This window comes from Perissodus microlepis, chromosome 7 (genome assembly GCF_051167445.1).
Source record: "Perissodus microlepis isolate ML-2025 ecotype Zambia chromosome 7, ASM5116744v1, whole genome shotgun sequence".
NCBI classification, from domain to species: Eukaryota; Metazoa; Chordata; class Actinopteri; order Cichliformes; family Cichlidae; genus Perissodus; species Perissodus microlepis.
The window spans coordinates 41,089,119-41,114,001 of record NC_140467.1 but is presented as its reverse complement, the minus strand read 5'-3'; the positions used below and the strand labels follow the sequence as shown (position 1 = coordinate 41,114,001).

At 38.6% G+C, this 24,883-nt stretch overlaps 1 protein-coding gene across 2 annotated transcripts; it reads right to left on the bottom strand.

Moving 5' to 3' along the window:
- Positions 1–23,849, bottom strand: scarb2c (scavenger receptor class B, member 2c). 2 transcript variants are annotated; one of them, XM_084935068.1, is made up of 12 exons: positions 23,593–23,844; positions 21,182–21,339; positions 18,387–18,531; positions 17,180–17,371; positions 16,985–17,076; positions 16,097–16,216; positions 14,724–14,902; positions 13,820–13,938; positions 11,716–11,789; positions 9,138–9,189; positions 6,657–6,809; positions 1–4,398 (listed from the first exon to the last, which is right to left on the bottom strand). In XM_084935068.1, the coding sequence occupies exons 1-12, from the start codon at positions 23,713–23,715 to the stop codon at positions 4,360–4,362; spliced, it is 1,446 nt and encodes a 481-aa protein (XP_084791194.1). In that variant the 5' UTR covers positions 23,716–23,844; the 3' UTR covers positions 1–4,359. The 2 variants fall into 2 exon arrangements, 1 of the variants encoding a protein (XP_084791194.1); XR_014800782.1 differs by lacking the exon at positions 1–4,398 and having other exon boundaries at positions 6,741–6,809; positions 9,138–10,959; positions 23,593–23,849.
- Between the last annotated feature and the right edge of the window lie 1,034 nt (positions 23,850–24,883).

The following is a 24,883-nucleotide window of genomic DNA, read 5'->3' as shown; positions in this document are numbered from 1 at the left end:
TTCAGGGAATAGCATAGAAAGTTTATTGTTGAGTCATAGCGAACGACAACGTGCAAACTGTCATACATGTGACCCTAATGAGAGATTTGTGTATAAATCGTGATTATAGTTAAGTACTGATTTTGCCAGGGAGTAGTAGTAGTGTAAACAATGTTCTCTTTTAGGCACAAAACAAACATACACACTCAAAAAAAAGAAATTGAACACAAAAGATTTTGTCAGCGAAAAATAGTGACTGAAATGGCAAAAACATCTATATTATAGTGAAACTGTGTGCAACGTTGGATAGAAAAATAACATTTAGTCATAAGTGCTCTAAAAATTCATAGGCCAATAGGAAAACAATGCGTTTATTATTAAAAATGCTTCAATAAAGTTATAAAATGCTACAGAAGTTAAACTGGGGAAAAAACAAAATCAGTCTAAGTGCTTCAAAAGTTTTTGTGTGTTTGTCAGTGTCACTACCACAAAGCTTCATACGCCGGTTTCAGCAATGTAAATCAGTAGAAATTATATTAACATATTTATGACAGTACTGGAATTAAATGAAATAATATTGTATTAGACATTCACAACAGGCAGAAAGCCATCCTGTCATTGTTGGGTTAATACTGATTGGATCACAAGGGGGACACACATGTATATATACACTAGGGCTGCCACAAACGATTATTTTGATAGTCGACTAGTCACCGATTATTTTTGCGATTAGTCGACTAATCAGATCATGCATCCATTGGACGTAAAACCTACAGCTTATTGCACCAGCATGCATCTGCTCTTATATAACTATCATTAGCTTACAGCTTGAAGTGTTTAAGGTAAGTGCTAACTAAAAATAAAGACAAGATGATAGTTTATTAAATGTTAATGACATTTGCAGATTGTTTCGGTGAAGTTTAATAAACTCCTTGCCAGGGGCGGAGCGTGGGAGTGGCTTACTGGGCTTAAGCCCGGGTTGTTTTGTCAGAAGCCCGGGGTCTTTTGGAGTGTAATTTTTTCATAGTTAGATGTCTGGCTGACAACTGTATAAAACAAAAAGTACACACAATATTCGAAGCACATAGTGCACACTGTGGGAATTTACGACTGTGCGTGAATCCCCCCTGATATTGGTATGATCCGAGCTCAGGCACTAAGCGACTGAGCGAGAGGGCGGGGCAGCTGCTGCCTGTGAGTGCGCTGTTGGAGAAACGGAGCCAGCCATACTAAGGAGAGCTTAAGTTTGACCAGGTACCAAAGCAAATCATTCGTACCATACAAATAATGTAAATATGACGGTGTATCACGAAAGATTGATATCAAACTGATCACTTGACCAATTATTACGTTACTTGCTCTTCAAGTGAATCAACAACTGGCGAAATGAAAAGCCGAACAAATGCTATTTTTTTAGAGAGTCTTAGCTTACGTGTGTTTATTTCATATTTTCAGTTCTTACCCTCCCCGACTAAATCAGTTTCAGTTTTGTACTGAAATATAAGAATGGACATTACAGGGTTCTTTCAAAGAAAAAACTCAGGTAAATGTTATTTTATATATTATGCTTTGTATGTTGTTCAGTATATTTCTATGCAAAACAAGAGGGATTTCAGTACACAGCAGTATATTCACATTTGTAACCAGATATTTACATACACTTTAGGGAGAAAACATAAAACATTTTTACTGTACAACATCAATTTAGAGTAAACTTTTGTTTTAGATAAATATTGAAATATCTTTTGAATTAGTTAAATGTCAGAATAAAGAGAGACAGAGCTGTCTATTTATTATCACTTTCATCAAATTTAGGAGTACATGTACACTAAGTTTATTGTTAATTAATAAGAAAACTCCAGAGGATTCCATTCTGAGCTGAAGAAGCTTCTGATAGGTTAGTAGAGTCCATGTGAGTAAATTGGTGGCACACCTGTGGATGCATATAAGGCAAAACACAGAGCCTGTTTCTGTGACATGGGAAAATCAAGAGATGTCAACCAAAACACCAGAAAAAGAACTGTGGAGCTCCATAAGTGTGGCTCAAGTTTGAATACAATTTGGTGCCATTTGCAATTAAGAAATACAGATAGTTTCTCTCTTTACTCTTAAAGTTAACAAATATGTTTTTATATTTATCAATCTAAAAAAAATAAACATTTAGTCTGATTTGATGTTACAATTAAAAAAGTGTTTGTGTTTTTATCTGAAGAGTGTGTAAATATCTGTATATTTGATGATTGTCAGCACAAAGAGGGAGAGAGAGGAACAGAGAGGGAGAGAGAGGAGAATGAGGACAGAACAGAGATGGAACAAGAGCAGGTGAGACACACATGTTAGTCAAATGGTCGTTTACCAAAAGTATCACCGTATCATAGGTACTCATGTATCTCGTACCTAGTGTTTCTTTTTAGGTTTGCTATTTTTCAAATTCTACATTTATTAAGTTATGCAGGCTTGTTTGCACAACAAGACTAAATAATTATATAAACTTTTCTCAATCTAAATAGTGGACTTTGGTAGAATTAAAAAATAAGTGTAGTGCAGGTCTATGATGATTTTAGTGCTACTATCATCTAGTTCTAATTCTGGTTCTGTCTTGGTTAAGTCCTAAGTAGTCCTGATTTTGAACTGTTGTAGTCCTGTTTTAATTCTGGATCAGTTCTGGGTCTGGTTGAATTGGGGTTTAGTCCCTGTGTCTTGATACAGCCCTGACCTTGTTCTGCCTTGCTGCTTAATTAAAAAACTAGTTTAAGGTGTCCTGCACATGTGATATATATTTTTCCCTATATGAAGTCATTCTTTTTTGAACAAAACTCAAAACAGAGCCAATTAATCTTTCAGTCATTTCTACCCCCCCCCCCCCCCCCAAAAAAAAAAAAAAATCCCACATGCATACTACCCTTTTGGGCTAAGCCCCGGGTGTTTCAAATGTCTGGCTCCGCCTCTGCTCCTTGTTATCTAAAATATAACAGGACACCGGAGTATATTCTCGAGCATCTCACACTTCTGATAATCAGTTGTCTGCTTGACGTTTATTCAGCTGTGTAAAAACTATAACTTTAATCTCAGCCAAACCGATTTTACTCAGGAACAAATAAAATACTAAAAAAAGCCAAACAATAACATTTTCAAGTTATCTAAGTGACTTATATTACATGTTTAACCTGAGTAGCGAAAGACGGCGGTGGGTTTGAAAACGATTTGCCGGGAATCCGGCGTTCCCGGTGAACCCCGGGCTAGCTATCGAGCTGGTGGGTAACAGACGTCTCCGAAAATGTCGGAGCGCTTTTGAAAATATGTGGTGTCTTGATAAACTGAGCAGATATTTGAGGTTTACACAGCTACATTCTCGCCTGAAAATATGTTAAACGTTTATTTTGTGACCCAAAAAGAATAATAAGAGTAATATTAAAACTAACTAGCTGCTGCCATTGTTGGAAACTGCTGGATGGGACAGAGTTACTTCTTCTTCGGGGTTTAACGGCAGCTGGCATCCTTGTACATGCAGTGCTGCCATCTTCTGTTTCAGTCCGTTATTACACTCTTAAATCCTACTACTTATTCCTGCGTCTTTTGTGATCTTACAAAGCTTCAAACGACGCGTAGACTATTAAATCAGTCGTGACTAGTCGACTAATTGTGGCAGCCCTAATATACACTGTAGATTACTGAGCTTGGCTACACAGAACATCATTTTAAAATGAACAAGACCACATCGCCAGAGCATCTGAAGCCAAAAGGCTAAAAGACAAGCCCAAAGTAATCTGCACTTCAAACGGGCTGCACTACTAGACTGACTTTTTACATCCACTTCATTATAACATACAACCAACCTGGCTTCTTAATACTGTTTTTTCTTGCTTTTTAAAACTAACTCTGACTCCCAAACTAGTCTGGGAATCTAGTAACTGTTCAAGCTCTAGCCAGTTGCCTTGTAGATAGACACAACGTCTTTTATATTCAGAAATGCAGCAACAGCTCACACATATATGGCCACTTTGCAGTACAGTGTTTTTCCCACTTCCAGGATGTTTGATTAATTCAAAGCTGGGTTGTTTAAGGGGGTTAACTAACCTCATGTTAATCCAATTCAAAAATCCCATAGTTAGGAGTTAAAATAAAAACAAGCTCAATTTAAGATTGACTGGAAAATCTGGATTTCAGCATCATTACAACTTGAAATGAAGACATTATCCTCCAAACCCAGCAACAAACACAACAAAAAGACAGTTTTTACCACTTTCTTAAAACCATGAATGCGAAAATAGATTCAAATATGAAAACCACTGTATTAGTGTTACTTGAGAATTAATGGGTGAACCTCTTGAATTGTATTGCAACCAAGGCAATCTTCCTCTTTCCACGTTCTGTTTGCTGTTACGATGAGAGCAGGGGCTGTCGTTCGGCAGCAGTGCTCTGAAAAAGAAAAATATAAAAAAATATATATAAAATGCAAATATATTACAACTTAAAGTACTGAGAGAGGAACTGTGCTGCTGCATGAGTAAGTCAGGAATGGCAGTGAAGTATGTGAGAGTTGTTCAGGACATGCATGTAAGGAGTAGATGGAAGAGATCCTGGAGTGGTGGAGATATGCAACAGAGAGAAGAGGGATTTAAATTCACAGAGGACAAAATGCATGTGTATGAATGAGACAGATGCATATAGATCGATAAAGATGCAAGAAGTAGAGCTAATTAGGGGGAATGAGTTTAAGGTAAGTTAGAGAGGCGAGGCTGAGATGATTTGGACATTTAAAGGGGAAGGGTAGTGGAGATATTGGACAAAGGATGCTGAAGATGGAGCTGCCAGGCAGGAGGAAAAGAGGGAAACCGCACACAAGGATATAATGTAGGAGGGACATGCAGAGGGTTGGTGTGACAGGAGAGAATGCTAAGGATAAGGTCAGATGGAGGCAGATGATCCAAATACCTAAATATCTAATCAGACAATGGCCTGTATTTGTATAGCGCTTTACTAGTCCCTAAGGACCGCAAAGCGCTTGACACACTCACACAATCACATGGCAGCAATTGATTAGCTGCTGAAGTTCAAACTGAACATCAAAAGGGGGGCAAAAGTTGATTTGAGTGACTTTGAACATTGCATGATTGTTGGTGCCAGTAGGGCTGGGCATTTCAGGAAAATATCCAGTAAGCAGCAGTTCTCTGGGTGCACATGGCTTGTTGATGCCAGAGGATGGCCAAAAAATGGCCAGACTGCTGCTAGCTCATAGGAAGGCAACAGTATCTGCTCTGAATAGTCTTAAAATCTACTACAATATTTGAATTAGGGCTGCCGCAAACGATTATTTTGATAGTCGACTAGTCACCGATTATTTTTGCGATTAGTCGACTAATCAGATCATGCATCCATTGAACGTAAAACCTACAGCTTATTGCACCAGCAGCATCTGCTCTTATATAACTATCATTAGCTTACAGCTTGAAGTGTTTAAGGTATGTGCTAACTAAAAATAAAGACAAGATGACAGTTTATTAAATGTTAATGACATTTGCAGATTGTTTCGGTGAAGATTAATAAACTCCTTGCTATCTAAAATATAACAGGACACCGGAGTATATTCTCGACCATTTCACACTTCTAATAATCAGCTGTCTGCTTGACGTTTATTCAGCTGTGTAAAAACTATAACTTTATTTCTCAGCCAAACCGATTTTACTCAGGAACAAATAAAATACTAAAAAAAGCCAAACAATTACATTTTTAAGTTATCCAAGTGACTTATATTACATGTTTAACCTGAGTAGTGAAAGACGGCGGTGGGTTTGAAAACGATTTGCCGGGAATCCGGTGTTCTCACGGGCTCTAGTGAGCCTTGAACCCCGGGCTAGCTATCGAGCTAGTGGGTAACAGACGTCTACGAAAACATCGGAGCGCTTTTGAAAATATGTGGTGTCTTGATAAACTGAGCAGATATTTGAGGTTTACACAGCTACATTCTCGCCTGAAAATATGTTAAACGTTTATTTTGTGACCCAAAAAGAATAATAAGAGTAATATTAAAACTAAAACTAACTAGCTGCTGCCATTGTTGGAAACTGCTGGATGGGACAGAGCTACTTCTTCTTCTTCAGGGTTTAACGGCAGCTGGCATCCTTGTACATGCAGTGCTGCCATCTTCTGTTTCAGTCCGTTATTACACTCTTAAATCCTACTACTTATTCCTGCGTCTTTTGGGATCTTACAAAGCTTCAAACGACGCGTCGACTATTAAATTAGTCGTCGACGATTTTGATAGTCGACGTAATCGTGACTAGTCGACTAATCGTGGCAGCCCTAATTTGAATAGACTCACCCATTAACTGATTTCAGTTAATTCGGGGTTTTTTTAGTTGTAGTTTGTAGTTCTTTAGAGTGGAGCGCAGTATAGCATTAATTAAACAGGTTTGATTTGTATTTTCTAAGTTTATTTTTCTTGAGCATTTATAGGGCTTTTGGGGCATGTTGTGGACTAATCTAGGGTGCTTCATAATGAAAAATAAATCAATTTATTTGAACTATATTTTAGATTATTTTAAATTGACCACACACACCATCATAAATCTGAATGAAAAAAAATGAGCCATCCTGTATGAGCAAACACAGAACCAGGCTCAGGCCATCTGTCCCAACATAATGACATCACACAGTTGCTTTTTGCACAAGCTCACCTCGGGGACTTTCTGTTGACACACCAAGAACATGAAGATTCCTCCCACAATGATGGCCAGGCCAATCAGCATGAAGGGAATGTTCTCCACAACGTTCTGCTGAACACCAATCGCCTTTAGCTTCTTGGCTGCTGTGTCATCAATGGTGGCGCTCTGTTAAGACGGTAAGAGAGAAAAGATTGTGTTATAGCACATAAGAACACAAAACACAGCCCCTACAAAAGTAAATGGTAAATTTACGGCCCTTTCATTTACCGTCTGTTCATCTTTGTGTTCAAGTTTATGAAGAAACTGAGACCATAAGAATTTTATAAACAAGTAATATTAAATTTACTGATTAGTGATTTATATTAGATTAGTCTTCTGTAGCTTTGATTTTGTGGAATCATAGTATCTACCTCTGTATTTTTCTTTTTTTGCCTCCACACAAGTTAGATTTACTAATTTGCAGTCTATCTGAGCAGGATTACACAATGCTTTAATACATAAAAGAGATAAACGCGAGGTACATACTGAAAACAAAATTGCCCCCTTTAACTACAGGGTACTCAAGGGAGTCTTTTCCCTTTGAATCATTTGTATTTAACTGAGAGTTATAACAGAAAATGTATATAAACCAGAGCTCAGACAGCTTTTGTGGTGTGTGTGTACGGGTATTAACATCATTGTGGGGACCAAAAATTGGAAGTTTACTTTACAGGGAGTGCAGAATTATTAGGCAAATGAGTATTTTGTCCACATCATCCTCTTCATGCATGTTGTCTTACTCCAAGCTGTATAGGCTCGAAAGCCAACTACCAATTAAGCATATTAGGTGATGTGCATCTCTGTAATGAGAAGGGGTGTGGTCTAATGACATCAACACCCTATATCAGGTGTGCATAATTATTAGGCAACGTCCTTTCCTTTGGCAAAATGGGTCAAAAGAAGGACTTGACAGGCACAGAAAAGTCAAAAATAGTGAGATATCTTGCAGAGGGATGCAGCAGTCTCAAAATTGCAAAGCTTCTGAAGCGTGATCATCGAACAATCAAGCGTTTCATTCAAAATAGTCAACAGGGTCGCAAGAAGCGTGTGGAAAAACCAAGGCGCAAAATAACTGCCCATGAACTGAGAAAAGTCAAGCGTGCAGCTGCCAAGATGCCACTTGCCACCAGTTTGGCCATATTTCAGAGCTGCAACATCACTGGAGTGCCCAAAAGCACAAGGTGTGCAATACTCAGAGACATGGCCAAGGTAAGAAAGGCTGAAAGACGACCACCACTGAACAAGACACACAAGCTGAAACGTCAAGACTGGGCCAAGAAATATCTCAAGACTGATTTTTCTAAGGTTTTATGGACTGATGAAATGAGAGTGAGTCTTGATGGGCCAGATGGATGGGCCCGTGGCTGGATTGGTAAAGGGCGGAGAGCTCCAGTCCGACTCAGACGCCAGCAAGGTGGAGGTGGAGTACTGGTTTGGGCTGGTATCATCAAAGATGAGCTTGTGGGGCCTTTTCAGGTTGAGTATGGAGTCAAGCTCAACTCCCAGTCCTACTGCCAGTTTCTGGAAGACACCTTCTTCAAGCAGTGGTACAGGAAGAAGTCTGCATCCTTCAAGAAAAACATGATTTTCATGCAGGACAATGCTCCATCACACGCGTCCAAGTACTCCACAGCGTGGCTGGCAAGAAAGGGTATAAAAGAAGAAAAACTAATGACATGGCCTCCTTGTTCACCTGATCTGAACCCCATTGAGAACCTGTGGTCCATCATCAAATGTGAGATTTACAAGGAGGGAAAACAGTACACCTCTCTGAACAGTGTCTGGGAGGCTGTGGTTGCTGCTGCACGCAATGTTGATGGTGAACAGATCAAAACACTGACAGAATCCATGGATGGTAGGCTTTTGAGTGTCCTTGCAAAGAAAGGTGGCTATATTGGTCGCTGATTTGTTTTTGTTTTGTTTTTGAATGTCAGAAATGTATATTTGTGAATGTGGAGATGTTATATTGGTTTCACTGGTAAAAATAAATAATTGAAATGGGTATATATTTGTTTTTTGTTAAGTTGCCTAATAATTATGCACAGTAATAGTCACCTGCACACACAGATATCCCCCTAAAATAGCTAAAACTAAAAACAAACTAAAAACTACTTCCAAAAACATTCAGCTTTGATATTAATGAGTTTTTTGGGTTCATTGAGAACATGGTTGTTGTTCAATAATAAAATTATTCCTCAAAAATACAACTTGCCTAATAATTCTGCACTCCCTGTACTTGTGGGGACCAAAATCCCGGTCCCCATGAGTTTGAAGGCATTTTTGAGACTCAAAATGTGGTTTTAGTGTCAGGGTTACAATTAGGTTATGGTTAGGTTTAGGGTAAGGGTCAGAGTTAGGCGTTCATTTTTGATGGTTAGGATTAGGGTAAGTTGCTAGGGAAACCACACGTACGTGTGTGTGAGTGAGTGAGAGAGAGAAAGAGAGAGTTTGTACCTCATTCAGATAAGCCACAGGGAAGACTACTGTCCTTACATTTCCCGTTTGACTGAAAGAGAATGACATGATAATCTTTAACTATGATGTAATGAAAAATAGCAATTTGGAAAACACAATATAATATACTTGTGTAGTATAAATATACTTATACAATATCTTCCCGGGCAAGTTCTGTAAATACATACTATCTATATAAAGCTTGATTACGTATTAATCTCACACCATAAATTATGTGGAGAGTTACATAATTTATTTTTGGACTTCAAGCTCAGTCTCTAGTACCTTTAATTTGAAACAGAATAACAGATATAACATAAAAGTGCCATATCTGGGCTTGTTGGCATCAAAAGAACTGCACAAACTTTCCTTTCAAAGTTCAATATTGCACAAAAGAGCAGACGCTTGGCTAGGGATTGAATTTGATAAGATTTTACTGATATCAGCCCCAACATCAGTTCTGTTTATAAGTTAGATTCTATATTTACTCCCTTAGGCCTCAGAGACAGGGGGCAGCCTCTCTCTGACCAAAGTATTCACCATTGTGAGTGCTTTTGCTGCTAGCAGATAGCAGCAGTTGCCTGTAGTTTGCACCAACTCGTGTGCAAAACACTCACCAAATACTTGCTAAGTGGTAGTGAAATTAGAAACAGTGTGAGTTAGCGCGGTTAGCTCGTCAACGCGTTAGCGCGGTTAGCTCGTTAACACGTTAGTACTGTACAGCCCCGCGCACGGGGCGATCCGCGCTAACTCGCAAACTGAGATTTGCCGCGTTAACGTCATTTTAACAAGATTAACGCTGGCAGCACTACTTTAAAGTAAAACCTTCACCTTTTGAAACATGCTGGTGTGTTGCAGAAAGGCACAACTTTTACTTGTCTAAAGATTTTGCAATCTATTTCACAGCAACCGCGAGCAACCTCCAGGAACTGCTCGTCATCCAAGCAGGAAAAACACATTTTTCCCTAATGACCAAAGACTGGTTTCTAAGCCTCAGTTACTGGGGGCTTATGAGCATTTGTTCCATGGGAAAAAAGTAGATTTGAACAGTTTTTTACCAACAGCATAAATACTTTTATTATCTGAGTTTAACTACAGTGAAAAAAGAGAGTATAAAGAGGTTTTCTTCACTGACTGGCATCATTTTCTTTGTAATGCACAACACTGTGGTTGTTGCATTCACAAAAGTAAGTGTGGACTGTGTAGCACCCATTCGAGACTACAGTACCTACAGTTAGCTTACTTGAAGTTAAGAGTTTTCTGTCATTCCGAGTCATAAATAAAGTGACTGTGCAAATGAAAATGAGAATAAAAATCTATTAGAATGATACAAAAGTTCATGTTGCGGCTGCAGTGATGCGGACGCTGTACCGATCCATCGTGGTGAAGAGAGAGCTGAGCATAAAAGGGAAACTCCTCCTTCCTGGTCCATCTACGTCCCCACCTTCTCCTATGGTCACAAGTTTTAGGTAGTGACTGAAAGAACGGGGTCGTAAATACAAGCAGCAGAAATTAGCTTTCTCCAAAGGGTGGCTGCCCTCTCCCTTAGAGATAGTGTGAGGAGTTCGGCCATCCAAGAGGGGCTCAGAGTAGAGCTGCTACTCCCCCACACTGGAAGGAGGCAGTTGAGGTGTTTCGGGCATCTGACAAAGATCCCCCCCTGGGTGAGGTGTTCCTGGCATGTCCAGACCCAGTACACGCTGGAGAGATTAGATCTCTCAGTTGGCCTGGAAACGCCTTGGTTTTACCCCAAATAAGCTGGAGGAGGTACCCAGGGAGAGGGAGGTCTAGCCTTCTCTGCTTAGGCTCCTGCCCCCACGACCTGGCGCCAGATAAGCGGAACAAAATGGATGGATTCGCAAAAGTTAGTTTGCCAAAAATAAAGAGGTATATTCTAAAAGCAGAAGGCATGCACAGGACAGATCCAAAATAGCCTGGTGGACAGAAGAGCACAAATCTTGTAGATGAAAGCAAAATGATTTGCATGGGAAAGAAAGGCCCCTTCATGACTCTATGGCAAATTACAAATATTCTCCAGGATGTAGGCCAATGTGTTTCCTTGTACATAAAAAAAAGCCAAACCTCATAACCAGAGCCAATTATCTACTGATGTCAGTACGTTTAAGAGACATTGTTAACATTATTCAGTATAATAAATTCTGGCCACTAATGTTGTCTTGAGGGCTCCAACCTTATACATTTTAAAATATTGATGTAAACCTACTCACATTAAAGCTGACTCGCCACTTTAATATAGCTTTTGTTATTTTATCTTATTTCAAATAAAAATAACAGTAATGTGTAACTATCTAAACACATACAGTCTCATTATCTTGCTGCTAGTTCCTTCTGAATTCAGATAAACACGTAACAAGTGAGCCAGGTCTGTGCAAAAGTCCACCCATAATGATGATGGTGGCATTATTGCTTTACAATTAGCTTACTGGCAGCCCTTCACAGACATGGGTACTCATGCAGCTATTGCGGCTTCACTCTTCATACTAATATAGTGAAAGTGAAATTCATGAAAATTCAGGTTATTCAGCTGCTTGAACTGATGGAAAGAGCTGCTGATTACCTGAAGGTGGGAATTTGCTCTACATAGACGTTAATCTGGAGTCGCTTGGCTGTTTGGAGAACCACTCCTGTTAGCTGTAAAACACAAATTCATTTTATTAGGGACACAGAGAATGTGGGGAAAACTCCTGTCACTCCTGATGTATGAACACGTATACCTAAACACCTAAATAATTGTTTTCTGCCCACACTGTATTATGGCCATAATCTTTATAGTAACATGTTGACATTATTTGTAAACCAACAAACCACTGGATAGAAAAACACAGAACTATGCAAAGGTTTTTAGTTAGGTACAGTAGATTTTCCATCCATTACATAATACCATCAGGGAGGCATGTGCTCTGTTCCAGATTCCTCATGCAGCTTGAGAATGACCTCAAACATACAGCTGGAGTGATAAAAAGGTAACTTCAGTGAAAAGAAAAGAAATAAACTGAGTTAATCTGAGATTATGTGAAAAAACGGAAGGCGGTGAGACATGGCAGCTGTCAAATAAACCTAATTGGGAGTTTAGTCGTTTCTTTCTTCAGTTTTCTGCATTTTGAAAAACTTAAAAGAGAGAAAAAAATCTCAGGATGTATCATGTATTTATCTAAAGTTACCCCAAACTGTTTGCATAGTATTGCCTGTAGTTTTAATATCTTTACTGTAGGCAAAAATAACTTCACAGCTCTGGGCAAGCAGGGAAGACGGCTGAGGGCATCACAACCCAGCAGTTATGATAAAAGTCACAGGACTTTGATCAATCTTAATGATATCATGCCGTGACAGAGTGATCAAGAAGGATAAACACAAAAAATGGTAGCTTGTTTATTGGATTCAATACTTTTGTAACCGTAAAACCACCACTTTATATGTGGGTGTGTGAAATAATTAAGTGTACTTTTGTACGAAAGCGTGAGAGCGAATGTAAGAAAGAGTTCTGTGTTAGACTGGTCAGACTGGTGTACAAAGAGCATCTTAAGAGTGGCGTGGCAGTAAAGACGAGCAGAGGTACACCAATCTGCAAAATATCGCATCTGCAAATTGTGAACAAAAATCCGAAAAATACTGCACAATGTAAAAATGCTAAGACTTTAAGTATCTCATCATCTAATAACATGATCAAAAGACTCAGAAAATCTGGAGAAATCTCTTTGGTGTGACAAAAAAAGAAGAAAAAAAAAAGTATTTTCTCTTAAATTTTGAAAACATGGTCGCTGCATCCTCCAGATTCAAGTGGAGAGGGATCATCTGGCTTGTAAATTAGTGTTCAGTTCAGAAGCCTGCATCTCTGATGGTATGGGAGTGCATCAGTGCCCATGGAAGCCATATATAAAGCTATACACAGGCTTTACATTAACATATGCTCTAATCTTGTCTGGGAAGAACTGCCATATTTCTGCAAGACAATGCTAAACTCCATACTGCATCTATCACAACAGCTGTAAACCAACTGAAAACATCTGGAGCATCATGAAGAAGAAGAATGCTTTCTGTCTTTTATTGTGAATGTAATACAGTTTATTTATTTTTGGGAATTTCACTTTTTATTAAACTTTTAACTATTGCAGAATCATTCATCATTTTTTTTCTGTTTTCTCTGAAAGTGTATCATGTAAAATGTGTAAAAATAAATAAATAAATAAAATCAGAAGATTATATCATATAGCAATTGTTAATTTTTGGCTGCTGTGGCATAAATCTTTCATTGGATGGTGGTCTAATACATTTGTTAAGCATTACACAGTATGTTCAGCTACACGTTGTGCTGCTGGAGGTGTTTTTTTCAGTCTGTCTCTCGCTATCAAGACTTTACTACAAGTTCAACCAGGTAATTAGAGTATTATTATCATGATAAGAGCAGTTAGAGCTTATCTTTCGTGACAGCCCCGTACCACATACCTCTGATTTAATTTTTAACCACTATTTTAAACAGAAGCTCAACTATTGGCTAGTCATGACAAAAAAAAAAGCTGAGACACTACTCCATCTAGTGTTGAAGATTTAATACTATATAAATCATAATTGTATTAGACAAAATATGTATTATAAATTGAAGAGAGATTCACAACAACACGAGAACAAATTAAACATTTAAACTTTAAAGTTGTGATTCCTACCGGATTGATATCAATGGCAGTCTGGTGCTCTTCCTTGTTTGGCGTCATTCCGAATACATCCTGAGCAAATTTCTCATCTGCCTGGTAGAAGTGTGGTGAAGACATTATGATAGGAGCCCCTAAACAGCAGGAAAAACATTACAGAAGGTATTAACAAAGCAGAGGCAACATCTCACTCAACATGAGGAAAATATGCCATGTGTAAAACATCACTGTTTAATATTCTAATAATGCTATGGCTTGTAATAAACACAGCGTACACTTGTCAGGGACACTGCTAAAGTAGGCCCCAGAAATTACAGTCAGTGAATTAATTTCAGGGAGTCTTTTGCTAAGTGTTGACTCCATATTCTTTACAGTGCAATGAGGAAATGATACAAGTTATTACTCAGCACTAACAACCATAGTTTGTTTGCTTTAAATCAGATGCACCAGAGCTCATCACAACAAACCACAAGAGAACTTTCACTTCACTTATTCTACTGTGTCTGAGGAGCCAGAAAGTAAATATGGGAACAAGTTCTCGTGCTTTGGACTAGTGGATGCATTTGTAATGGAGACGGTCTCTGGCTAGCAAGCATTACTCCTTTTGTGTGTTTGTGTGTGTGTGGGGTGGGGGGTGGGGGGGAGACGACACACGGCTGACAAAAGGAGCGGTTAGCTGAAACTTGGTACAAACTGATACAACTCGGTCAGATCATGTTTTTGCCACAAATAAACATTTCCAGAGTTCATTGGTTTAGTTATTTTATTTTAAACACAATTAAAACACAATTTCTTTATTCTCACCTGTCCACACAAATCACACCATGGGGGAAAGAAATGAGTCTGAACTAATGTAAGTTAAAAAGCAGCATATCAAAGATCATTTGGCTATGTTTAACACAGTAAAACATTGTCTTACCTTCTTTACATACAGACACATTCAGCAGGCCAGACCCCAGGCAATTACCAGCAGGCACACAAAAGCCTGCGTTGTCTGGGTTCACAGTCAGATTGGCGAACACTGAGCTGGGAGGAACAAATCGATACCCAGTGATCCCCTTCACTGTCACATCCTCCTCATACACTGTGTACAGAGACCTTAGAAAGAGAGTTACATGCTTGTTAATCTCTGGATGCACTGCGTTACTGGACAATGACACATGGTTTGAATTCATGAGCTCAGCGATAAGCTGATTTACAGAAAACCTGCATTGAACAAACTGGTTACACCATTGAACAAACTGGTGTAACCAGTTTGTTCAACGGTTGTGTTGACACCTCTTATTAACTAAGCTGTTAGATGACCTGTAAATGTGACTTCTGTTTCTAATATATTAACAATCACAGAGGACTGACATTTGTTGTTTTAAGCAGCATTAAATAGGCTGTGGCCTCATTTAGGAGGCTAACACTGACCAGCCTTGAAACCAGCCAAACTAAATTAGGATCCTTAATCCAATATTCAGACCAGGGAAAGGCTCAGGAAGGCTGTGGGGGGAGCCATTTCACTAGCTCAAGCCAAGAGGGAAAATACAGCAAATGCTGCATGAGTCAGCAGAATATGGCTTGAAACTGAACTGAAATAACCTTCATATGAAACTAAAAAAGTCCAGATGCTCAGCTGAAAAGCATATTCAGCTACAATGACTAAAATAGAAACAAACATTTACAATGAATGTTTTATACATTTCTAAATTCAAATATTTTAAATTTACATTTAAGTTTTTTGGGTTTTTTTTTTTTAAATACACAACCTTTTAAATTCAAGTGGCGTATTAAATGTGTCTTTCTTCAATAAAGAACAGAACTGTTCTTTATTTTATTTAAGAATAATCAAAAAAGAATAATTACATTTTGAGTCACACGGCTTCAATCCAAATTTGAAGGTTTTGGAGGTTGGCCTGCCTAGAGCCCGACCTCAACATTACTGAAGCAGTGTGGGATCGTCTTGACAGAGAATGGAACAAAAGGCAACCGGCATCCAAAGAAGAGCTTTGCATGTCTTTCAAAAAGCTTGGAGAACTTTTCCTGAAGACTACTTCAAGAAATTACAAGAAAGTTTGACAGAGTTCAGGCTGTGTTCAAGAATAAAGGTGGTCATACCAAATATGGACTGGAATGGAATTTTTTTTTTTTCAAATCATGAATGTGTTTCATTAAATTACTGCAATTATTTCCCAATTTACTAGCACACCAGTAAGAGATGAGGGGTGGCTCAACACTTTTGCACAGTACTGTATATGCAATCAAAAGATTTAATCTTTCACTGGTACAGCTTTTTGCTCTACTCACCTGCACAGGTCAGACGAGAAAATGTAGAGCATATCATTCTTGGTGATTACAGGATGGAAGGCTGTTCCAATGGTTCCATTAATCATGTTGCACTCATCAGACGTCCACCAATTCAAGGAGCTGCACAGATATTCAAAATGTTACAAAGTTCGAAGGTTTAAAAATGTTTCAGACATTTAGCATGCCCAGCTAAAAGCCATGGAAAGCCATTTGCTGGGCAAAGAGGACTGGATATATTTGTAGGTTAGGAAGCACACTATAAAATAAGTGTGTTTCCCAAAACTGCTGCTTAAGGTACAACAGCCTAGTCTTAAAACAATTAGGTTTGTAAGACAGGCAGAGATAAAAGGCAGTGCAAGAAAGACGATCATATTTTGGGGGTTTAGTGAGTACAGATGCAGAGCCGATGGTTGGCTGTTCTTCTCTGTGACAAAGATAAGAGAGTTTGGTGCTTTACCTAAGTAGTTATTTCATTATTGATTACATTTTTTAAAATGATGTTAAAGGGAGAAACATCAGCGTTTGATCCCTGCAGTGAGTGATTCTGTTTTGCTGTTGGGGGGATTTGGCTAACATGGTTTGACTTTCCTCATTTAATGGCTATGAAATGAAATGATAATTATAAAAGGTATATAAGCCAAACTAGCAGCCAGTGGTTATTTTGGTCACATGTCTGTAAACAGACTCAGTTTCAGTGTCCTATCGGCGGTGATATAAGAAAGAGAACGAAAACTCAACAGGAACACAGTTAAACCCACCTTGATCATATGACACAAATCACTTGGTGTGCATCCATTAACTTCATGTCACCAACAAAACTCACTGATGAACAATTTTACTATTAAACTGTAAATCCAACATGTGCTACAGGTGAGAGGAGACAATTACCTTTCACCTTTCCACATGTCCACTCTGGAAAAGTCCCTATAGTTCTGCTGACCAGTGAAAAACACATATTCTCCATCATTGGAAGCATTGTTCTGTAAGATGGGGAAAAAAGTGTTTTTTGTTTTTTTTTTAAATATAAAAAAAATTTGGTTTACACAAAGAACACAATTACACATTTATGTGCATTAAAGAGACCTTATAGAAAAGTCCAAAAACATCATCCAGATCAGGTCTAATGGTTTTCAAGGCTTTAAGAAGTCCATCTTCATATCCCCACAGCAGCTCTCCCACTGTACGAGTGGTAAAAAGGCCTTGCCCGGTGCCCCTCATGTAGGCAGAGATCAAGTTGGCTTCAATGAAATTATCCTTGAATCTTTCCATCACTGTCTACCAGGACAAAAAAAACAAAAAAGGGAGAAGAACGCCGTTACAGGATTATTAGTTTGAATAAACATAAAGCATACAGCAGGCCATGTAAGTAAATATTGAGGTATATATATATAACACATTAAGAAAACAACTTCCTTATTTAATCTTGCTGATTGACTGAGGTTTTGCAGACATGTGAACACAAACCACATGCCCATGTGCCCATTAACCATGTTACGTGAACTTCTCCACAATTTTGGACAAGTGACAATCATGGTGACAATGTAGGATCAAGTGACTAAGCCCCCAGTCACACAGACCTAGATATTGACCCTCTGGCAACCACCAGTTGCTAGGAAAAAACATCTCATCTCCAAGCAAAAACCTCCATTTGACTGCTATCCATCAATCCTCTTCTGCCTACCCAATTAAGGGTCACCAGGTGGATGGATCCTATCCCGCTGCCATAGGGCGAGAGGTGGGGTACACCCTGGACAGGTCGCCAATATGTTGCAGGGCTAACACAGAAAGACAGAACCATTCGCACTCATATTCACACCCGTGGGCCATTTGGAATCACCATTTAACCTCCATTTAGATTGTGAATGGAAGTGATAGACTTGTCAACAAATACTACCCAACTACTCTCCAAACTGTAGTGAAACCGTAGAAAGTGCAGCACAAACCAGAAATCTACCCCCTTTGAAACATGTTGACTGTAGCGCTGAGGCAAAACATTACTTTGAAGACAAACCTTCTCCATATAGGAAATGCTCCACAGGAAATGCTATAGGCACTGGGCAACCTACTAGCAACCAGAGCAAGACCCCTAAGAGGTCTTTTCTGCAGCACTTTCTTTGCAACCAACATGCAACCGACAACCAGCAACTCCTGTGAACCACTCAACAACCAGTTGAGGAATATACATAAGCAATGCCCACATGTGAGAAACCTTAATATTCATCCTAATGTGAGAAAACTATAATACTGTGAGTGGCAGATCAGATCGGTGCTGTAGACTTCTATTGCTCACCATGCCAGGGATATTAACTGTCCTGACGAGGTCACTCTCTGGACCTCGGGACATGTTACGCTGAAAAATGTAGGTTTTAGTGTTGACAGCTGTTACTTTAGTGCCATTATCCTGAAAGTCAATTTGCTCCATAGGCCGGTACTCTCTGTGGAGGAAAAGCAAAACATTTTTAGACAAGAGAAAAGATTCTTTGTTACAGAGCTGCAGCCAAATATAACAACTAGCTTTGTTTGTGATTAAAAAAAAAAGCTATAGCATAACTCCCTACTTTGCATCTGCACTCTTTAACACGCCATGTTATATAAAGCACAATACATGAAAAAAGTGTGGGGATATTAAGATGTGCAGTTCTTCACATGACTGATAATGTCACATTTACTCTACATGGAAAGTGGGTTGAAGATTGTTCGTCTTTTGTGGCTCATTTCCCTTGACACACATCTGTGCAGTGTGTTTGTGACTGTGTTTGTGACATGTGACTGTGATGCAATTATTGGAAAAAAAGAAGAAGCTTTTTTTTAAAACCATAAAACGTGTCAATGGTGAGTTGTTTTTTAATAACTCAATAACAATTTCCTAAAACTGCTTTATTTTAACTGATTTGGTGACCCAGATAACGTATGTAAGTATTTACGTTAGCTTTCAGTGCTACTGAAAACAAGTCAGTGCCAAAAGAGATAAGATGGTTATCAGCTGTGTGCAGCGATATATTATACTATCACTGGGTATATAGATAATATGAATCAAATAAACTTTCTTTTCACCTTACACGTATATCTAGTTCAAAGTGCTTTACAGGTAAAAAAAGGCAAATTAAAATTGGCATATATTAAAAGAAAATTAAACAGAATAAACTTTAGAACATGTATACACCAAGTGAACAAAATAAGGCCAATAAAAATTAATTTTAAAAACGTAACGCTACATAAAACAGGAAAACCAAACTGTCAAATGATTAAACCAATAAATTAACCTATCAGCGAATAAAAATAAAAAGATCTGAAAAGGGAAAACAATGAAATAACATCATGTCAAACAGTAAGTTAAAAATGTAAAACAAAGTAAATAATATATGTAAAGCACGTTTAATCAAAAGCCAGTTTTATGAACGTTGAGATCCTGTGGGTGTGGACTGGGTAGAAAATAAACTGCACATTGACCTTTCATGGCACAATACCACTGAATGAACACAATAAAAAAAACAATAAAATGTGCTTTCGGAAAAATAAACGTCTCCGTGTCACAGTTCGTAAGTCTCAGCACCAAAACTAGTACAAAAATGCTGTCTCTCAGGTGCTTACAGGTATCCAAGCACAGGATTGCTCTGCATCTCTTTAAATTTATCTCTAAAAACATTCACGTTTTTTTCTTAAACACACTATAGACCAGGGGTGGGGAACTCCAGGCCTCAAGGGCCAGTGTCCTGCAGGTTTTAGATATCACCCTGGATCAGCACACCTGAATCAAATAATTAGTTCCTTACTAGGCCTCTGGAGACATGTGTCCAGAGACTTCAAGACATGTTGGGAGGTAATTTAGCCATTTAAATCAGCTGTGTTGGATCAAGGACACATCTAGAACCTGATAGACAGTCATGAGAAAATGAGAGTGTTTGTGCGACGACAGTGTCCTGTGAGAGCTAAGCACACCCTGGGATTCAAAAGCTTGAGCAGAAATGACTTGATGTAACAATTTTCTGTATTGACTTTATCACTTCGTCACATTGTTGTCGAGGAATTTTGGCCTGCTCTTTTCACAGCATTGTTTCCGTTCATTGAGATTTACAGGCTCAGCTCTCTTAAGGCCCTGAAACAACATTTCAGTCAGGTCGATGTCTGGACTTTGACTGGGTCATTGCAACACTTTGATTATTTTCTGTTTTCAGCCATTCTGTTGTAGATTTGCTGCTGTGGTTGAGATCATTGTCCTGCTGCACGACCCAGTTTCAGCTGAAGCTAACTGTCAGACAGATGGCCTCACATTTGGCTCTAAAATACTTTGGTATACAGAGCAGTTCATGATCTAATCAATGACTGCAAAACAAGAACAAATCATCACTCCTCCAAAACTGGCTGAAAATTTGTATGAGGCGTTTGTGCTGATACACTGTGTTGGGCTTTCTCCTAAAAGTAGGGCTGTGCATTGTGGCCAATCATCTCTTTGGTCCATCTGAAAAAAGCACAGTGTTCAAGAAATCTTGTGGTTTGCTCAGATGCAACTTTGCAAACGTAAGCTGAGCTGTCATGTTCTTTTTTTTAAGAGTGAAGAGACTTCTGCCTGGAAATCCTGCTAAACAAGCCACGCTTGTTCAGTCTTTTTCCAACTGTCATGAAGTGTAATATTTAGATGCTAACTAATGCCATCTGATTAGCCGGACCTGGCTGCTATTTACCTGCTTAATTACTATTGTAGTGTCTTTTTCTGGTCTTTTTAACTGCTCCACGGTTTGTGTGCAGCAGTGTTGGCTTTGTTACTTTTATCAGGTTGTTGATTTTCCAAATCAGATGTATTGTGCTTTTATAAACCTTTTTCATCTAACTCAACACCTTCACTAGTCAAACTTATTACTAGTCAATAAATTTGTATCACATTTATTCTTAATATACATCGTAAGACTGGCACCACTGGATCTTAAAAGCTCCCATTATGGGTGCTGATACATCATTGCTTTGCCTCCACCTCTTAAAATGTTCCAGTAACTTGACACTTAGTTTTTTTTTTGTTGTTTTGTTTTCTTTAAATCAAGAGATGAATGGAGAAACAAATGTTAAGTGTTTCTCCTTTTCCTCCCTCACCTGTATGTATACGGTCCAATCTCCACCACAGCTGGCCTCTCCCCATCCAACACCTCTTGGGGATTTGTGAGATTGAAGAAGTAAAACTGCATGTAGATATGTGCCGGTGGATCCTTCCAGGCCTCAAACGCATCTGTATCGTTTTTCAGAACGACTTGCTAATGGGGGACAAAGGGCGGTGGGGTTAAAAATGTTATTTTAGATGACTACTGTGCTGATGATATGCAGTTTCACTTCACGTTACAGGGTATGAACCTGCTGAAACAGATGAAATCATCATTTGGTGTCATGACACACACACACACACACACACACACACACACTCACAGGCCACTGCTTTTCGGCACAAATACATAATCAACTCAATGAATTTAGCAACGTAGCCATTCTCAAGAGGACCTGCTGAAGTTCAAACTGAGTATCGTAATGGGAAAGAGACGTGATTTAAGTGACTCTGAACATGACTGCTGGTGCCAGATGGGCTGGTTTGAGTATTTCAGGGAATGCTGTTTTACTGGGATTTTCCCCAAACAACTAGATTTTACAGAAAACTGTGTGAAAATAGAAAGAATATGTAGTGAAAGGCAGTTCTCTTGGTGAAAATGCCCCGTTGATTGTGAAGGTTAGAGGAGAATAACTAGACCACTTCAAGCTGATAGAAAGGCAACAGTAACAGTAATTACGTGTTACAACCAAGGTATGATAAAGAGCATCTCTAAACCCATAACACATCAACACAACCTATAAAATTGGAAACTTAGGCTACAATTCACACAGACTCACCATAATTGGACAATAGAAGATTGAAAAACTAATGCCCAGTCTGAGGAGTCTTGATTTCTGCTACAACATACAGGTGGCAGGGGCAGGATTAGGCTGGAGCTGATGGTGTAATGGTGTTTAGATATGTTCTTTGACCTCTTAGTACCATTGACTGTAGAAAACAGTTTTCTACAGTCAATGCTTAGTACCAGTTGAGCATCATGTAAATACTACAGCCTATCTGATTATTGTTGGTGACCATGGCTATTGCTTCAGCAAGATAACGCAGTATGTCACAAATCATCTCAAACTGGTTTCTTGAACATAACAATGATTTCGCTGTACTCAAAGGGCTTCCACAGTCACCAGACCTCAATCTAGTAGAGCACCTTTGAGATGTGGTTAAACATGAGATCCACACTATAAATGTGCAGCCGATAAATCTGCAGCAGCTGTGTGATGCTATCATGTAAATATGGACCAAAATTTCAGAGGAATGTTTCCAGCACCTTTTTTGACCATGTGAATTAAGGCAATTCTGAAAGCAAAAGGATAGCAAAAGGATATCCAATCTGATACTAGTAATGTGTACCTAATAAAGTGTCCAGTGAGTGTTTATGCCACATATGATACACAATATTTGGTGAGAATCACAAAGCACAAATAAAAGGCAAAATGATCAAATGCGAAATACTGAGATGGCATCTATGTCACATGTTAAACTATATTTAACAATGAATGTTATAAAAGCATACAATACTCTCTGTGCCAATTGTCGAATAAGCAGTGGAGAACTTTTTTTTTTCAACTGATCCACACAAAATTTAATTTAATTCAACTGTCTACAATACAACAGATCTGTCTAGCAGATAATCACCTGTTCTCTCATGTAAATATTTTTAGACCCTGTACAATCAAAACAGTTAAGACAAACTCAAAGCTCTTACTGCACAGCACTGCCTGTGCCCATTTAAAATCATCTGATTTACTATCCTGATTTTTATTACAGTTGAATTAAATTAAATTTTGTGTGGATCAGTTGAAAAAAAAAAAAGTTCTCCACTGCTTATTCGACAATTGGCACAGAGAGTATTGTATGTAAAAAAAAATAAGCGAAATGGCGCAAATTCAACAAAGTATTACAGAATGTAATACGTCTTTGTTGAATTTGCGCCATTTCGCTTATTTTTTTTTACAATTACTTAATAGGTCTGAACCATACTGAGATTTGGGTTTTGTCAAATTATGTTTGCTTTTACTGAGCGGTTATTGATATATTATTCTATTTATTTAAACTATTACAAGCCGTGTTAATTTTAGCTGTGCTACCAAAAGATTTCCGCATGTTTAGGATACATAATGTACACATTGTGTGATCTCATCTTTTCAACCCTAGAAATAAACACTGCTACTTAAGTAAATGGGTGACAGAACAGATCTGAAATTGTATCCTAAGGCGAGCCATTTGTAAAACATTCAACATTCAAACCTCAAACGCTTAAAACTGTTAAAAACACTTCCATAAATAAATTCTACGCTGTATTTCTTAGACGCTAAATGAGCTAACTTTAGCTACTATGACAATGTCTCACGTTAGCTTATCTGAGGTTAACGCCTACTGCAAAGGCTAGCCTAAATTAGATGCTTACCTTTTTAACCATCGACTGTACTAAATGTGGAAACACGCTGGTCAAAACCAACGAAATGCCGAGAATCAGCATCAGTACAGAAACAACTCCGACGCTGTAAACGCAACATGACTTTAGCACCATGACGAGGCAGTAAAAGGCTAAACACTTCTCTCAGCTTTCACTGACAGCAGCTACCCACTGTTTGCTGTTTTTGTTTTGAGAAGCCAGGAACTTGCTCGGTAGAGCAAAGACTCACTTCCGGAATAAAACACTTCGCTCCTACCACATCCGGTTTCATAGACTGTCGATAGGGTCAGTGAGCATTCAGCCGTAAAAAAGAAGCTGCAGTGATTTTAAATAATCCGTTTAACCTTTGTTATGGGTCTCAATGGTGAAATATGATGTATGAAAAACATAACAAATTAAACTCCCTCCACAATAGCTGGTCGTTATTATAGCTGAACCGCAGAACGAGTAGGCTATCTATCTTGAAGGCAAACATTCTTTGTTTTTTTTTTAATCTAAAGCAGTAGCAGTTTAAACCTTTTGTTACGGACTTTAAAAAAAACAAAAAAAAAACATATTTGTTAAATATGAGTATAAAATTGTGTCATTCATTTCAGTGCGACTCGGACTAAGCTTTTTTTTAAAAACAACAAACTGCAATAAAGAGACAAGAGGAAAAGACAAAAGAACCAAGACAAGCCAACTGTCACGAGGGGCAGGACGGACAGGTTCAGTCTGCGAATCACAAATTACAGTTCTTTATTCACACAACACCAGGCGCTCTATATACAAGTGGGGGAAGAGGGTGTCCAAGGATTCCGAGGTTCACGGGAAGCGTCGGGCTTTCCAGTTTCTTGAGTGTGTGATTGTATCTCAGCAGTTGTGGCTCAGGAGGTAAAGCAGGGTGTCTACCAGAAGGTCAGTGTGTCAGTTCTGATCTGCATGTCAAGCTGTCCTTGGGCAGGATACTGAACCTAAAGTTGCCCTCCTGATTTGAGTAGTCTAGAAAAAGTGCTTGTATGAGTCTCTGTGTGAGTTTACATAGGGTCTGGTAGTTTCAAATGTTCTTCTTACTAAATAAAACCGTGAGTTAAAAACTGCAATTTGTAATTTATGCATTTGTCTAATATTAAAATTAATTGAACAATCTCAATCTTTCTGTGTGGATTTTTCATGTTCTCCTGATGGACAACACTTCCCACCCCATGAATCATGAATTCCATGCTAACGTGATCAGCTCCCTCAATAACAGGCTGCTTCACCCTCAGGTCCTCCCTTCCTGCAGTGGTCACACTATACATTC